General features: G+C 44.0%; 1 protein-coding gene across 2 annotated transcripts; it reads left to right on the top strand.

Moving 5' to 3' along the window:
* The first annotated feature begins 4,197 nt into the window (after positions 1-4,197).
* On the top strand, positions 4,198-10,780 carry LOC103635880 (CASC3/Barentsz eIF4AIII binding). Of its 2 annotated transcripts, none has more exons than XM_008658263.4 (11): positions 4,198-4,843; positions 6,147-6,249; positions 6,702-7,108; positions 7,340-8,133; positions 8,410-8,524; positions 8,831-8,953; positions 9,118-9,167; positions 9,309-9,354; positions 9,452-9,619; positions 10,117-10,197; positions 10,289-10,780. In XM_008658263.4, the coding sequence occupies exons 1-4, from the start codon at positions 4,356-4,358 to the stop codon at positions 8,109-8,111; spliced, it is 1,770 nt and encodes a 589-aa protein (XP_008656485.1). In that variant the 5' UTR covers positions 4,198-4,355; the 3' UTR covers positions 8,112-8,133; positions 8,410-8,524; positions 8,831-8,953; positions 9,118-9,167; positions 9,309-9,354; positions 9,452-9,619; positions 10,117-10,197; positions 10,289-10,780. The 2 variants fall into 2 exon arrangements, with proteins under 2 accessions (XP_008656485.1, XP_008656484.1); XM_008658262.4 differs by having other exon boundaries at positions 4,201-4,843; positions 7,340-8,034.
* Positions 10,781-17,716: the final 6,936 nt, after the last annotated feature.

The raw sequence follows: 17,716 nt of genomic DNA, 5'->3' as shown, positions 1-17,716 counted from the left end.
AAAATGCTTCTCAAAATCTTATTCATTTACCTTTGACTATCTTGCAAAAGGACTTTGAAAAGAAGTTACAAAAGAATTTGCAAAAACAAAACATGTGGTGCAAGCGTGGTCCAATATGTTAAAAATAAAGAAACAATCCATGCATATCTTGTAAGTATTTATATTGGCTCAATTCCAAGCAACCTTTGCACTTACATTATGCAAACTAGTTCAATTATGCACTTTTATATTTGCTTTGGTTTGTGTTGGCATCAATCACCAAAAAGGGGGAGATTGAAAGGGAATTAGGCTTACACCTAGTCCCTAATTAAATTTTGGTGGTTGAATTGCCCAACACAAATAATTGGACTAACTAGTTTGCTCTAGTGTATAAGTTATACAGGTGCAAAAGGTTCACACTTAGCCAATAAAAAGACCAAGTATTGGGTTCAACAAAAGAGCAAAGGGACAACCGAAGGCACCTCTGGTCTGGCGCACCGGACTGTCCGGTGTGCCACCGGACATGTCCGGTGCACCAGAGGACTCCAGCTCAAACTCGTCACCTTCGGGAATTTCTAGAGGCAACTCCGCTATAATTCACCGGACTGTCCGGTGTACACCGGACAATGTCCGGTGCACCAAGGAAGAGCGGCCTCCGGAACTCGCCAGTCTCGGGAATTCAGAACGGCAGCTCTGCTATAATTCACCGGACATGTCCGGTGTGCACCAGACTGTCCGGTGGAACTGCGGGGCAACGACTACTTCCGGCGCCAACGGCTACCTGCAGCGCATTTATTGCGCGCCAGCGCGCGTAGAGGTCAGGCACGCCCATGCTGGCGCACCGGACACTCAACAGTACATGTCTGGTGCGCCACCGGACATCAAGGCGGGCCCAGGAGTCAGAGCTCCAACGGTCGGAACCCAACGGCTTTGGTGACGTGGCTGGCGCACCGGACATGTCCGGTGTGCACCGGACTGTCCGGTGCACCATTCGACAGCCAGCCTGCACCAAACGGCTAGTTTGGTGGTTGGGGCTATAAATACCCCCAACCATCCCACATTCAAGTCATCCAAGTTTTCCACTTCTCAACTACTTACAAGAGCTCTAGCATTCAATTCTAGACACACCAAGGTGATCAAATCCTCTCCAAACTCCACACAACGCCCTAGTGATTAGTGAGAGAGATTTGCTTGTGTTCTTTCGAGCTCTTGCGCTTGGATTGCTTTCTTCTTTCTTGATTCCTTCTTGCGATCAAACTCACTTGTAATTGAGGCAAGAGACACCAATCTTGTGGTGGTCCTTGTGGGAACTTTGTGTTCCAAGTGATTGAGAAGAGAAAGCTCACTCGGTCCGAGGGACCGTTTGAGAGAGGGTAAGGGTTGAAAGAGACCCGACCTTTGTGGCCTCCTCAATGGGGAGTAGGTTTGTGAGAACCGAACCTCGGTAAAACAAATCCTCGTGTCTCACTCTTTATTCGCTTGCGATTTGTTTTGCACCCTCTCTCGCGGACTCTATTATATTTCTAACGCTAACCCGGCTTGTAGTTGTGATTATGTTTGAGAATTTCAGTTTCGCCCTATTCACCCCCCCTCTAGGCGACTTTCACTTCTCCAACGGATACAATTTGGTTGGTGGCTATAAATACCACCCCAACCGACCACTTCAAGAAGGGAGAGCCCAAGCAACATTCCAAGTCATCTAGTTGACATACTCAAGCCCTCCCAACCACTTATATTCATTGATCCATCCTATACACAAGATTTAGACCACTACAACCAACACAAGTGCCACAAAAGAGAGAGCAAGCAAAAGAGAGCTACTCATTTGAGTTTAGTACTAGTGCCTTGTGAGATTCATTGAAAGATAGTGTGTGCTTCATCTTTGTGTTCATTTGCGCGTGGAGTTTTGACTCCCATTGAACTTCCTCCAAAGTTTTGGAGGCTTGTAAAAGCTAGCAAGAGACACCAAAGAGTGTGGTGGTCCTTGCGGGATCGAGAGTGATCCTTGAGAAGAAGAAGAGCTCGCCGATCCTTGTGTGATCGGTGGAGAGAGGGAAAGGGTTGAAAAAGACCCGTCCTTAGTGGACTCCTCAACGGGGACTAGGCCTTCGAGGGCCGAACCTCGGTAAAACAAATCACCCGTGTCATTTGTGTTTATTGCTTGTGATTTGTTTGCTTTCCCTTACTCTAAGTTTTCTTGTGCTATTATTTGCTAATATCATTTGGTGTTGCTTCAAGTTAAGTTCTCATTTAGTGAAGCAATACTTCGCAAGAAACAACTTGACTTATTGCTCTTCTCATTTAAGCCTTCTTGCTTTATTTTCATAGACTTATTAGTTGTATTGTCTTATCAATTCCGCATTATTTGAAAGCAATACTCTTTTCAAGCAAGGACTTAGTTTTTATACTCCGATAATTGTATATCTTGTTCTAACCACTAATCAAGGGATCTAGTTGGGGGATAAAGTTTAAATTTTCAGGTTCCGCCTATCCACCCCCCTCTAGGCGACTTTCAGGCGGGTACCGATGGCTGCGACCTGTGAGAGAAACGGGCACCGGTAACAGAGAGACAGATCAAACCTAGAACAACGGCAAGAAGCAGGAACTGGTAGCAGCAGGGATGAGTTCTTGGCAGTGGGGAGCTGGAGCCGTACCTGGTGGCGGGGAAGTTGTACCTGGCGGCGGGGAAGCTGGACCTATGCATGTTTGTGATGGCGGCGGGGAGGGGGAAAAGGCGCGAGATAGCTCGACGAGGAAACCTTTGGCACGATTTTTTTATTTCGGGAGTGGTGAAAGGATAGCTACATTTGGAGAGTACATAGGGTTGAATTACAAGTTCATAAATTTGGAGAGTTGTTTTAGAAAGCTATTAAAGAGATGTTTTCATACTAGTTCTCTAAAATTTTGATTTAGAAAGTTCTCCTAAACTATTAGAGTTGCTCTAATACCAAACAGCCTTTTGGCCTTCTGCTTTTTCAAATGGTGGTGTAAGACTGTCTCCAACAAGGGACGTCATATCGTTCTGTACGCCAAATTTAGAGGATATCAGCGCCTGTGTCTCGCGATGCAAAAAAGGAGCTCGGGCCAGGCTCTGGAGATGCGACCAAAATCTGCGCATCTGTGGAGCCAGGCTCACGCGATGCACAACCAGGCTGCCGCGGACCTGGCTCGCTCGGCCATGCTGCCTAGATACGGCAACCAATCAGGCCCTAAAGGGTGCGCTAAAATTTGGAGTCTGTCTCGCAGACGCTAAATCTGGATATTCACTGTTCGTTCGCTACCTGCACCATGATGTCCTCCAAGCAACCTGCTAGCATCACGAATAGGAAAGAGGCTGACGTCCTCCAAGCAACCTGCTAGCATCACGAATAGGAAAGAGATTGTTTCCCACGGCGATGTGCTCATGTGTGTACGGTAGTTGTAAAAAGTATTTATTAATATGAATAAAAAATGATTTCAAATTTGTGAGTGACTCAAATTTTTGTTAAAAAATGGTTTTGAAAATTTCTATTAATATAGTAGAAAAATGTAGAGAATAAAATATAGGATGAAATTTTAGAGGATCGAATATATAGAGGATAAAATATAGGATCGAAAATTATTAAATACACTTTTTTGTGCATCATTTGTATAACGTGAAATGAGAAGAAAACAAAGAAAACAAAAAAATGGAAAAAGGGAATCTGTTAATACTGTAGCTTTAGGGGACCGAATTTAGAGAACGCTGCTGGAGACTGAGAAGATATAGATGACACAATCTTTTAGATTGTGCTGTAAAGGACAGAGAATATTGCTTTAAGAGATGAAATTTAGAGGACCCTGCTAGAGACAGCCTAAAAGGCATCCAGATGAAGCGGCAGCTAAACAACGCTGAAAGTCCAAGCAGCCAAACATATTTAGACCCTGTTTGTTTCGGTTTCTGGCAGCTTCTGGCCACCAAAAGCTGCTGCGGACTGCCAAACGCTCAGCTTTTCAGTCAGCTTCTATAAAATTCGTTGGGGCAAAAACCATCCAAAATCAACATAAACATATAATCGGTTGAGTCGTTGTAATAGTAGGAATCCGTCACTTTCTAGATCCTGAGCCCTATGAACAACTTTATCTTCCTCCACACGTAATCGTAATGATACTCAGATTCTCCCCACAGCCAGATTCTCCCCACAGCCAGATTTTCAGAAAAACTGGTCAGAAAAAAGTTGAACCAAACAGGCACTTAAAATCTCAATGCAACCTCTCCTCCCCTGGATAAAAGCAATCCTCCCGCAGAAGCAGAACGATTCCGGAAAGTGTCTCGAATCTTCCAAATTCTTTCCCGAGACCTAAAATTCTCTCGACGGATTCGCCTGATCTGACACGCGATCTCTCGGCTCGCCCCAATGGCCGACAAGGAGAAGTTGGAGTCTGAAGAGGAGTACGAGAGCGACCTCGACGACGCACCCCTCTCCGCGTTGCGGCGCCGGGACGCTGCGAGCGATGACGAGGACGAGGATGAGGACGGAGGGATGCCCTTGAGGCGGAGGAAGGCTGGATCCGACGCAGATTCCGACGGGCAGGGCGCCGCCGAGGTGTACGACGAGGATGGCGCGTACGAAGAAAGCGAGGAGTACGAGGAATACGAGTACGGGGGGTTCAAAGCAGGGGGCGGCGGAGTGCGCGGGGTGGCTGTCGAGGCGGTTGCCGGTGCGGGCCATGAGGAAGGCGAGGCGGGGGATGGGGAAGCTGAAAAGGCGGGTGAGGCAGCGCCAGGAGGCGAAGAGGAGGACAAGAAGGGGAACGAACCCTACTCCGTTCCGACGACCGGCGCCTTCTACATGCACGACGACCGCTTCCAGGAGGGCCGGGGGCGGGGGCGGGGGCGCCAAAGGTAGAGCCTTTCCTTCTTCACTTTGTTGCTTAATCTGCTATTGTTTTCGCGAATATTATGAGAACTGGACCGTAGTCATGCACTTGGTAGTCTACTTTAGTTGCATTGTAGTGTAGGTCTAGTTTATATGCAGCTAATTGGAGCCTTTTGATGGGATTTTGTTTTGAATTCCTTCCATATAAGGTTTCAAAGACAATGATACATTTGCTAATGAATACCAAAGTGTCCACGTAATATTATTACAGTCACAGTGAATCAATAACTAAAAAACTTATGACAGAGCTGATTTATTTATCCTTCACCCATTTACTTCGTAGATGAAAACAATTATTCTATTCTTTGTACTCTAGAATACCGATGCATCTAGAACTTCCATGCATGACCGTTACTTGTGTAACATGGAGCAAAAAATTCCCTCAAAAAGAACATGGAGCAAAAAAGCTGAGTGCATAATGCACTGCATTAAAGAGCAGTAAATGCGGGAAACAAACAAAATTCAAGTGCATAGCGCAATTTTCCCTCAGAAAGGGAGGTTAGCGAGACATTGTTATTGTTAGCATAAAAACAGACAAGAAAACTATGAAACAGGGCAAGTTGGATTTGAAGCGTGGTATGGAATGTAGCCTAGCTTGCTATCTTAATTGTTGGAAATATATCATGCATCATTCTAGCACATGGAGTAAAAATGATGATATAAAATGAAGTACTGGATGGGGGCTTCAAAAAGGTTTCTGGTAGGGTTAGACAGAGGGAGTAGTTGACCAACATCATTTCGCTCTTGGAATTTGTATAAATTGTATTATCATTATATATATATATATCAGTGTTATTAAAACTACGTTTGAACTACGTTTAAATGTCAAAACTCTAATTAGAGGTTGAAACCACGTTTTAGCGTTTTGGCGTCCTAAACTGTTTAGGGTTCAGGGTTTCATGCGTTTTAGATCATTAGCTAGTTTTAGGCACAGTCTGTTAGTTACTTTTGGGGTCCAATCCGGCTCATGGGTGAAGTTTTGGTAAGTCACTGACCTCTCTGTTTTGGTATTTAATTTCATATTATTGTCTAAAATTATGATATATTGATATTTTTCCTATGTTGTTTAAAACTACGTTTAAACTTTGTTTAAACGTTTAAAAGTCAAAATTTCACCTATGAGCGTTTCACCGTTTTATCGTTTCAATAACCTATATATATATACTGCATGATTTGCATTTTTTTTTTGAAAAAATGGCCTGACCGGTGAGTGAACTCTACTGAACCAGAATTTTGTTTGCTGTCTATGTTTCTGCATTGCTCATGTAGGAGAATGGTGAACAGTAGAAGGTTATGGAGTCCTAAAGATGAGCAAGCCTGGGTTCATGACAGATTTGATGAGATGGACCTGCATGATTTTCATGGTGACAATGTAAGTTTTATGTTTTCTTATTTTGTATTGAGTAAAATACACTGGGCATACTTAAACTTGTCCAGCGGTGTCATCTAGGTCCCGAATTAGTTGAGTGTCCAGCTTGAAGTCTAAAATACTCTAATTAGCATAGAATTGTCTATAGCATGCAAATGTGTGACCTAAATTGCAATATATACAAATGTGCACTGTAGTGATGCCATGAGTAGAACATGGGGGAATCTTGGGCTCCACACTAGAGTGCTACATATGCAATCACTTACTGATTAGGGTAATTTGTACCTGAAGTGACCCAGATAAAATTTGGGGACATGTATACGAATTTTAAGAGAATAGGGATCTAGATGACACTGTGGGACAAGTTGAAGGACCACCCATACATTTTATTCTTTTGTTTTTATGGATGCAGCTTTTTTTCTTAACAAGTTACTGTTTTTCAACTGTACTTTCAGCCAAAAAGAAAGCAGGGAGGTGTCTTTAGAGGACGTGGTGGTGGACAAGGTGGTAGAACTCGTGGTATTAGCCGTGGTAACTTCAGAGGCAGCAGAACTCGAACATACTATCATGATGGTAGCAAGAACTACAGCTATGTTCCAAAGGAATCTCATGCATACCGTGATAACACCAAGAATGCCCATCATTCTTCACACATTAATGGAAAGAATAGAGTTCCAAAACCATCTCGTGACCACTATGATGGTGCTAAAAGTTATGACATTGTCCCAAATGAATCTCACATTTACCATGGTGATGCTAAGAGCCAAAAAAATGCACCAAGAGTAGTTCGAGGGAGAGGCTCCAAGCGTTACCAACCACGCTTGAAAAGCACCTCTGATGTATCTTCAGTGCAAAATACCAAGTGAGTGGAAGTCTTTCTTTATGCGATCTTGAAGCTGTTCGGCTGCTGTATGTAGCTGCCTGCTGCTGCTGCCACAGTGCTATCATATTGAGAATGTGCTCGCAGTGGCAGCTGCAGCCCCAGCCGACAGTTTAGCTCAAGCAAACAGCTTGCTTATGTCTTCATACCTTCTCTTCTGAGATATATATATATATAGCTAATATCACAATTGTTTCTGCTACCGCATTTCAGATCTCAGAGTCTTGAAGGCACTTCGTCAAATGCAAACTTGGTAAAAGATGAAGCTCAAGGACCAAATTCACGACTTGAGCAAGTCCTTCCTATTAAGCAGACTGTTGCATCAAACTTGAATTCAGCTTCGCCACCATTTTATCCTGCGAGGTCATCCAGTCAAGAGTTTGCAGTTGGTCAAGGAGAGAATACACAAGAACTTAGTACTAACCTAGTAAGAGGAAAGGCTTTTGTGCCATCGGGGCATGTTGAAGCTGCTATAAATGGCATGAATAGACCTGCACTGCTTCCACCTGCATCGTCATCAAATGGTCCATTTCCTGTAGCCACTAATCAAGTCAATAGAGATTATGGCCATCCTGCACATCCAATTGTTCAACAAAACCCAGTTCAACCCCCTACACGATCTGCACCCAGGATGCCTGCCCAGATGTTTGGTGCAACATTCAGCAATGGCAGTAAAATATCACCTGCACAACCTACATCAACTATTTTAGATGATGACGCTGAAATTTCTTCACCTAGTGGATCAAACAAATATGATTCTCGGTTAACAGTTAAAGGACAACCTGATGACCAAGGAGAAGAGCGAGCTTCGTTTCTCTATGGTGGGGCTCGTGTTCTTGGGGCTACAAGCGCAATGGGAATCACACTTGGTGATCAAAATTTTCATGGTACCCCAGCATTGCTGCCAGGTTTGTATCATGGCTCAGTAAAACATGAGTTCAATAACATGCTCTGTGAAGCGTATCAAAGAAATAAACTACTTTGAAGCTTACCATAAACTAGTGAAGGTAACTGCACAGACTTTCCAACTCAGGAAGCTACACTTTTTTTTAAAAAAAACTTTACCTCCATATTTTAGGTGGCTGTTATTTTTTTTTAAAATGGGTTCAATTCCATACTGTCATGTTGCATTCAAGGTTACCAGTATCTTGGTAAATGCGCACTATTATTTATAGTGTGGATGCACCATTATATACACATTCAGTTACTTTTTATCTCCTCTTCATACTTGCCTTAGCATGTATATGCTTTAAATTTAATCGTCAACTTTTTTTTTGGTGCAGTTATGCAGTTTGGAGGTCAGCGACCAGTTGGACGTGGTGTTCCTTCAATTGGTATGGCTCTGCCAGGATTTGTGTCTCAACAGCAACTTGGTATCAATAATTCTGAGATGACTTGGTAAGGACTTGGTTAAATCAGGACCTTTTGAAAGCACATTTGTTTTGTTTTCTATAATTGGTGCAATGTGGTATTCTATTAAGTTACCATTCTGCTGTTGGTATGTTTATGGAGAGTATGCATTGACATCATCATCAACCATCTGAAGTAAAAGCAATCTTAATAATAATATGCAGCTGCATACTACCTGTTCGGACTGAGTGCTGCTGTTGTATTTACCAGTTGAATGTGCCGGTATTATACTCATAATTAGCTTGTACAGTTGTACCTAAGTACCTAACTCCCTTGGTATTCTAATGACATTAGGCTACCAATATTGACTGGTGCCTCTGGAGCTCTAGGAGCACCTTATGGTTCACCTTATATAGCCGTCGATGGAAGTTATTACTCTCGACCGCCTGAACAACCATCTTCATCAGTTTCTAATAGGTATGTTGGTCTATAGAGTGCGATAACAACTTTTTTTCAGCCTTTTCGCATTTGCCGGGGGGGTGGGGTGGGGGAGGTTTGCCTCGGTTTATCTCTTCCCCAGACCTCACGTGCTATTGAAGTAGTTGGATTATTCTGTCTCATCGTTTTTCCCCTGTATGCAGAGAATCTAGTGCAAATAATGCTTCTTCTCTGAAGTCCCAAGAAATTACAGGTGGATCTAGATTCCCTTGTACTCTAATCGGAAATTCCCCACCAAATACCACTTCTTTATTTGCATTTCATTTATATTAGGAGCTTTGCCTTGCATATGTAGTTATGTCCTAGAAATTTTGACACCTTTTCCCTTTTGCAGAGGTTGCAGGCGACGCAAGAACTCAACACCAAAATAAACCTCGTCGGTATGTTGACAAAAATAACAAAATTTATGTGATGTACTAATTTGTGCCCTGCTTTAATTTATAGTATGTGTTGACATCATTCCACTTTTTGCTAAAGATACTCGGAGATGAACTTTGGCCAGTGAACATAGTGATGATAGTAAATCAGTGAGGGTTCATTGGAGCTTTGGATCCAAGTAAGACTTGTGCAAGAGACCCTGGCCTTACCAAGTGCTTCCAGCATTTCACTGTCTGATGTCTAGCACTATCTTGTGACCCAAACGAGGTACATACAATTCTCCTATTGCAGATCCTTTATGGTTTTGACTTTTGGAAATTTTCTCTGTTCCTAGTTATAAGTCTGGGTGAAGTAGTGAGGAACCTGGTTTCAAAAATATATTCATTAAGGGGTGTTTGGTTTTTAGGGACTAATGTTTAGTCCCTTCATTTTATTCCTTTTTTGTCTATAAATTGTTAAATATAGAAACTAAACTAAAGTTTTAGTTTCTATATTTGGCAATTTTAGAACTAAAATAGAATAAAATGTAGGGACTAAACATTAGTCTCTAGAAACCAAACACCCCCTTAGTTTAGATATTGCACCTGTAGTGATGGTTTAGACAACAGAAACAAAAAAAACTTGTTTTCCCTGACTGAAACTTCCCTGCCTGAAACCCCAAGTATTATTGACTAGAGTATATTATAACTAGCCTAGATCTCGTTTCAGTGCTTATTATCCACAGTCAGCTGTGCTTACAAAATCTGGACATCGCCCGTGTGCAGGTTTGACAGGAGGTGTTCAAACCATCGCTGTGGTCATTTGCTGTGATTATTCTGACGGGCTGGTGTTGTTACAATCATTAGGTGAGTTTATCGGCATTTCAAGTGTTTGGAATTCTTGGCCCTCACTATGCAAGTGAACGGTTGTGTGACACTAGCGTCCTTGCGTTGTCAGGTGAGATTTTCTGGTACTCTACGTCACCACAATACCAGACGGTCGGTCCGTAAGTGTGAAGGTCTTGATGGAAATCGTGAGGACGGAGGTCTCGGTCGTACTGCAAAGCTCGTGTCCCCGCTGTACAGTGTACATCACGTCTCTGACTGTGTTTGGGTGTGCGCTGCCTCTGCCTACGAACTCTTCGGTGGTTGTCGCATTTTTGAACTGACAAATAAAAAAGAACGTGTTGAGCACCAAATTGAGAAGGGCGGACGGTCCAGCCCGGTCCGGACAGTCCGCGCCTGTGGGCTGCACGGTCTGCGCAAGCGCAGAACAGATTAGGGTTCCAAGTTTTGTGCTACAGTTGTTAGCTAGATTCGCAGGATTCGCTTGGAAATTAGTTTGTAAATGGTTCAGTCCCCCTCCTCTATAAATAAAGAGGTATACGGTCGATTTGTAATAATCAATCGAATCAATAAAACTTCTATCTCGCATTTATTTTCTGTGCAATTAGGAGTGGTTCTAGTCTATTTCTAGTTTAGTCTCTCAATCCCCAAATTTTATGCTTCTCTTCGACTCTACGTATGTGTTTGGTTTTGGAACGACATGGGTCGGGTCGGAGCCGACCCATTTTTCTGGGTTGGGTCGGACTCGTTTCTTGTTTAGTTTCAGGGACGGATTGAACTTAGTTTCTTGTTTGATTACAGGGTTAAAGTGGTTTGAGCTGCACCATTTCTTGTTTGGTTTCGTGATGAGGGATGAACTGAATACGATCATCTTTCTGGTCATATTACCACACTCAGAATGATATCTTCAATTCCAAACGAGATGACAACAATCAAATTAAATGATACCGACACTATTTTAGTATTTGAGAAATCCATAAGCGCAAGATATATATAAATTGAAGCCATTAATAACAAAGTCATAAAATTTCAGTGATGAGGTCTCCTGCGTCGGTGTCGTCCTGTCGGGTGAGGATAACACAGGTAACAGACGGGGCGGGGAGGAACTGGGTCGAAGTGGTCCGGTTGTTTTTGAGGAACCACTAGAACCCGCATTTTTAAGGAAAATTCTGACCGGAAACCAACCTAACCCGAAAACCTTTTGAACCAAACACGGGTTGATGCGGGTTGAACCCGTTCTAACACACATCAACCCATTAACCAAACACAACCTACGTCGATTAGAGGAGTCTAGGTCGGCCTGTCTGAGCCTAGACAACTCCTAGGATCTCTTCTCCCCGACGGGGTCCCTCCCGGGAGCGAGATCCAGACGTCGCCGTCGATCTTCCGCCGTCCCTGCGCACGCGCGGACCGTCCGACCCTATGGTGCGGATCGTCCGGCCGTCAGGCAGGAAACCCTAGTCCCTGCGCCAGGTCGTGGACCGTCCGCGCCTGACCAGAGAGCACCGCCACAGTTCTTGTTGAGTATTTGGCGCTCCAAAAAGGCGTCAACATACTTTTTTGGCGACTCCGCTAGGGAAGACAAATATAGACTCATCAAATCGGCCCTCGATGGCCGGTTCAAGGGATATCTCTGATATTTCCCCAAGCAACATCATAGAGCCGACTTGGAAGACCTTGCCGGCTGACGAACAGCTCCAGTTCGAGGAGCACAAGGAGCAGATGATCCAGGAGGCAAAAGCAAAGTTCTTGGCCAACTTCAAAGTGGACAGGAACAACAAGGTCGTCCGACATCGGGCGACGGATCCGGCTTCGCTCCGACTCACACCAGATATTCCCAATGTAAGTAATACAAACGAGCTATAATCTCTTAGGAATTATGTAGATGAACAGCGCCAACAAATGCAAAATATCATAGGGGGTATGCAAAACGATTATAGGAGACTAGTACGTGCATTTCATAAATCTAACAAATTTTCCTTCGCACGAGGTTGAGTTAGGGGGTAACACGCGTAATACATCGGCTACAGATTGTCACGACCAGTCACAACCCCTTTATGAGATGCCGATGGACACATACCCTGAGCAACCGCAAATCGGCAGCAAATCAGCCGATCTGCACATGCCCGGACCGTCCGCACGTGAGCGCGGACCGTCCGGGCCAGCAACAGTCGGGCCCATGTTTAGTGATTTACCCAGACACGCACCCGAGCCACAACATATGGCGCATAATCTAAACTACCCAGTCGGACCGTCCGCATACAACAACGGACGGTCCACATATAATCACGGACGTTCCGGGCCTATGTCCGGACAGTCCGCGCATGACCTGTTTGAGGAAGACTGCTACCTGAATCCTCATCTGTCCCAGCAACACTTCCCATCACACTATGCAATGCATCGGCCCATTAATTCAAAATCCAGAGCCTAGGAAAACTTTCCGGCCCTACCTAGAAGGCCGGAAAGGAATGATCAAACCTACGAGCCATATAGGGCAAATGGCAATGCACCACGTAGCTCAAACCAATAGAGGGAAAGACAACATGCTAATATTCAGCCAACCCCACCTATGTTTAACCAGAGAGCCGGTGGTCTCGCACCGGCTGCCATTGATATAGTGAGGGAGGAAATAGCTGGGGCGTTCCGAGATAAGCTCGGAGTAAGCATGGTCCCTGGGGGGCAATCATATCAGAAACCTTATGACAACCGATTTGATCACCATCCATACCCACAAGGAACCAGGATACCCGAATTTGCAAAATTTTCGGGTGACCAAGGAAAAAACACGCGCGAACACATAGGCCAATTTTTAGCACAATTAGGAGAATTGGCCGACACAGAAGCATTTCGCGTACGTTTATTTTCATTGTCTTTAACAGGAACCGCGTTTGCATGGTACACCACTTTACCTCCTAATTCTATTTTGTCATGGGGGGATTTAGAACAAAATTCCATGATCATTTTTTCTCCGGTGACTATGGATTAGATCTGGTAGACCTAGTGGCCCTTCGACAAGGGAAGGAAGAATCGGTTAATGAATACATCCGAAGATTTCGGGATACAAGAAACCGATGCTTCCAAATTCATTTAGAAGAAAAACAGCTACCAGGATTAGCCTTTAATGGTCTGCTATATTATTTAAAAGAAAGATTAGAAGGCATCCAATTTTTTACACTAGCACAGTTACACCAAAGAGCTTTGGCCTGTGAAAGCCGAAGCAAAGAGACTGCCAAAACCATTCGTCACAATGTCCATATAGTAGAGTGCGACGAAAGTAGCTCGGACGACGAATCAGCAGAAGTGTATGCTGCTGAAATGGTTTGGCCAAAGCAGGCCAAATCTTCGGCTTGTTCCTCCTTGCAGCCGGTTCAGAAGAAACGACAAGAGGAAGTTAAGTTTACATTTAATGTTGATAAATGTGATAAAATATTTGATGAATTACTCAAAAAATGGCAACATTAAAATAAATTAAACTGTTCCATCCGTCGACGAGCTAAAACTTCAGACATACTGTAAGTGACATAACTCATTTTCTCATGCCACTAATGATTGTAATGTATTCCGTCGACAGATTCAATCGGCCATTAACGAGGGACGATTGAAATTTCAGGAAATGTAGGTGGATACAGAGCCCTTTCCAATGAACATGATCGACTTCGAGGGCAAGAAAGTCCTTGTTCGGCCAAACACAGCCGATAAAGGCAAAGATAAGGAGATAGTCATCGGCAATGCAAGAGAGGCCGATGAGAATCATAAAATTTTTTGCAGGAAAGTGGTGGCAGAAAAGACTCCTGATGGAGGGGAAACTCTTAAGGTGACCATCACGACCTCCGGCACTGAGGGGCAAGCACGGAACAAGGAGCAGGAACCCATGCTACGCACCCCGGACGGTCCGACACACAGGCGCGGACGGTCCGGGACCCCGCCGGACGGTCCGGAGAACTCCAGCGGACGGCCCGGCCATGCTCAAGACTCGCAACGGCCACGTACCTTCAAACCACGATGACCAGAGATAGGTACGTGGAAAACAAATACATTCAAGGCAGCTGGTCGGTTGGTCAAAACCGGCCCGACCTTCGATCAATTATTGTCTAAGTACGTGAAAAAGAAGGCCGGCCCCAGGGACCGACCAACAAAGCGATCTCGCTCACCTATTCATGAGCAACGTCAGATAAGGCCGATTGGACCACATCACCAATCGGAAGAAATGAAAGGTCATACTGTGCAACTGAGACCTAACATACCTGCATGGACACCTCCACCTTATCCGCCTATGCCATATCCATACACATATTTACCTCCACCATATGTCCCAAACCAAATGTGGGGCATGTCACCATATCCATTTGGGATGCCATAGTACCCTGCTTGGGGGGCACCCCAAACATCTGTATTTGATAGGTTGGCACCTCCAGTACAAGACCAGATTGAGCGGTCATCAGGCACAGGCCCAACAAGAGTGCCGGAGTACTCGGCCTCAAAGGCCGACCAATCTGGCAGGGGGCATATACCTGCAGGAACCGAAAGGACAACAAAAAAGGACGTCATCAAAATAGGTACTGCAGATGTTGTCATACAGGAAGATAATAAAGGGCCGATGATTTTTGGTGAATCGGCCAACACAACCAAAAAAGAAGATACGGCTACCATCAAAACAGCTGATCCGAAATACTTCATGCCTCGATGGTGCCTAGCGGGATTGTCACGGTCTCAAAAGCAGAAATTACAGCGCCTAAGAGCAAAAGAGAGCCAGGAGAAGGAGGCGAAAAAAAATATTCAATGACACACATTCACAGTACCCGCCACCGCAAAAGAAATGGAGACCAAAGGCCATTGAAGAAAAGCAAACGACCACAAAAATAGAAAATAAAATAACACTTGTGCAGCACCCTGCAGGTATGGCAGATAGCCTGGCCAACAAGGCCGGACAATCTGCACCAGGAGTGGACCGTCCACTCTCGGAGTCCGGACCGTCCGCACCACACCAGGACGCCTCCGACGACGTACCGACATCAATGGAGGAGGACGACCTACTAAGAGAAGACCTGGTCAACTACGAAGCCTCTCCAGAGCGCACAGGTATGGATGTAAATGTTATTACATTTTTCGTCGATTGTACTATTATCAGCGACGATGAACCTGTTGTTGCCCAGTTTGATTTTGGTCCTAAAGAAGCCGCCTTTACTAAACCAAATGAATCGGTAAACCATTTAAAGTCGCTCTTCGTGCGCGGTCACATTGATGGGATACTGATTGCTAAAATGTTAGTAGATGGAGGGGCGGCTGTAAATCTAATGCCTTATTCATTATACAGAAAATTAGGTAAACAAGATGACGAACTTGTCAAGACCAACATGACCCTCAGCGGTGTTGGAAATGATAGTTCGATTAAAGCCAGGGGAGTCACGTCCGTTGAATTAACCATCGGGACTAAGACTCTTGTTGTTGCATTCTTCGTCGCTGATGTAGAAGGAAATTACAGTCTAATCCTAGGTAGAGATTGGATTCATGCCAACCAATGTATACCTTCTACATTACATCAAATGTTAATACAATGGGTAGACGATGATGTAGAATAGGTACATGCTAATGTATCGGCCTGTATCGCTATGGCCGATGCCCCTGTACTCTGGACTTATGAGACTGCTACATGTCTCATAGGAGTAGATTTTTCTGATTACCAGTTCATAAGTATAGATAAGAAGGGTTTCATTCCTGTAATGCTAGAGCCGATGGAGAATCGGCTAAATCCTAAGTAAAGTTTAAATGATGAGTACACACAAAATTTATGAGTCCTTGGTCACGGACAGTTCGGTTTCTAACGCCGGACCATCTGGTCTTTCACCAAACAATTCGGACTTTAAGACCGAACATCTACCACAACGTAAAGACGGTATTACGGGTGATCCGACCCCTGAGATCAGAGAGTTCACCATCACACAAAGAACATCTAATTCCTCTGTGGGGGACATGATAGAGGAATTCAGAGATCTCAATAAACTAGGATAGGGGTTTACATCGGCCGATCCTTTGGAGGAGATCGATATAGGAGATGGTAAAACTCGAAGGCCGACTTCTATAAACAAGACCCTGGAGACCGATTCTAGAAGTGAAATGATCGGTCTATTGAAGGAGTATTCGGATTGCTTTGCTTGGAATTGCACTAAGATACCGAGATTAAGTCGAGAGATCGTAGAACATCGGCTGCCCATTAAGTCTAGTTTCAGACCTTTCAAGCAGAGAGCTAGAACATTTCGTCCAGATCTTCTCCCACGAATCAAGGACGAAATCCACCGGCTGCTAGAAGCTAATTTTATTAGACCCTGTAGATACGCAAAGTGGGTCTCCAATATTGTGCCAGTGGAGAAGAAGGAGTCAGGTAAGCTTAGAGTATGCATTGATTTTCACAATTTAAATAGAGCAACTCCTAAAGATGAGTATCCCATGCCCATAGCCGACACATTAATCAATAATGCATCAGGAAATAGAATTATTAGCTTTCTTGATGGTAATGCCGAATATAATCAGATTTTTATGGCCGAAGAGGATGCGTCTAAAACGGCCTTCATATGTCCAGGCTTCATCGGTTTATTTGAGTGGGTTGTCATGACATTTGGTTTGAAAAATGCTGGTGCTACTTATCAGAGGGCTATGAATTTGATCTTTCATGAGCTGTTAGGAAACACTGTGGAAGTCTACATTGATGATATTGTAGTAAAATCGGCTGAGTTTAGTTCTCATATAGCTGATTTGCGTAAAGCCTTTGATAAAATGCGTCGGTATGGTTTGAAAATGAACCCACGTAAATGTGCTTTTGGAGTGTCGGCTGGTAAGTTTTTAGGATTTGTCATCCATGAACATGGTATAGAGATAGACCCTGACTGAATCAAGTCTATTCGGAATGTGGGACCTCCAACCTATAAGGTCAAAGTACAAAAGTTTCTCGGCAAGGTGAATTATTTACGAAGGTTTATTTCTAACCTAGCCGGGAAGATTGATGCGTTCACCCCTATCCTTCGGCTTAAGAATGATGCCGAATTCGTTTGGGGGGCAAAACAACAAGAAGCATTTGATCTCATTAAAAAATACTTGTCTTTGGCTCCCGTATTAAAAGCACCATGAGCAGGAGTACCATTCCGATTATACATTGCAGTTGAAGATAAGGTCATTGGGGTTGTTCTGACACAAGAAACTGAAGGAAAGTAGCATGTGGTGACGTATCTAAGTCGGAGGTTGGTGGATGCTGAAACGAGGTACACTTTTATTGAGAAGTTATGCTTATGCTTGTTTTATGCGTGCACCAAGTGTAGATGTTATTTACTGTCTAGTCATTGCACTGTTTCTGGTCAAGCCGATGTGATCAAATACATGTTGCATAACCCAATTATGAGTGGTAGAATTGGTAAGTGGGCTTATGCACTCATAGAATATGACTTGGCCTATGAACCATTGAAATCTATGAAAGTCCAGGTCGTAGCGGATTTTATTGTAGAACATCGGGTTAATGATGCTCATAAACTAGACATGTCATACCTCAATA

The sequence above is a fragment of the Zea mays genome, chromosome 8, assembly GCF_902167145.1.
Source record: "Zea mays cultivar B73 chromosome 8, Zm-B73-REFERENCE-NAM-5.0, whole genome shotgun sequence".
NCBI lineage: Eukaryota > Viridiplantae > Streptophyta > Magnoliopsida > Poales > Poaceae > Zea > Zea mays.
This window is presented reverse-complemented; position numbering and strand designations above follow the sequence as displayed.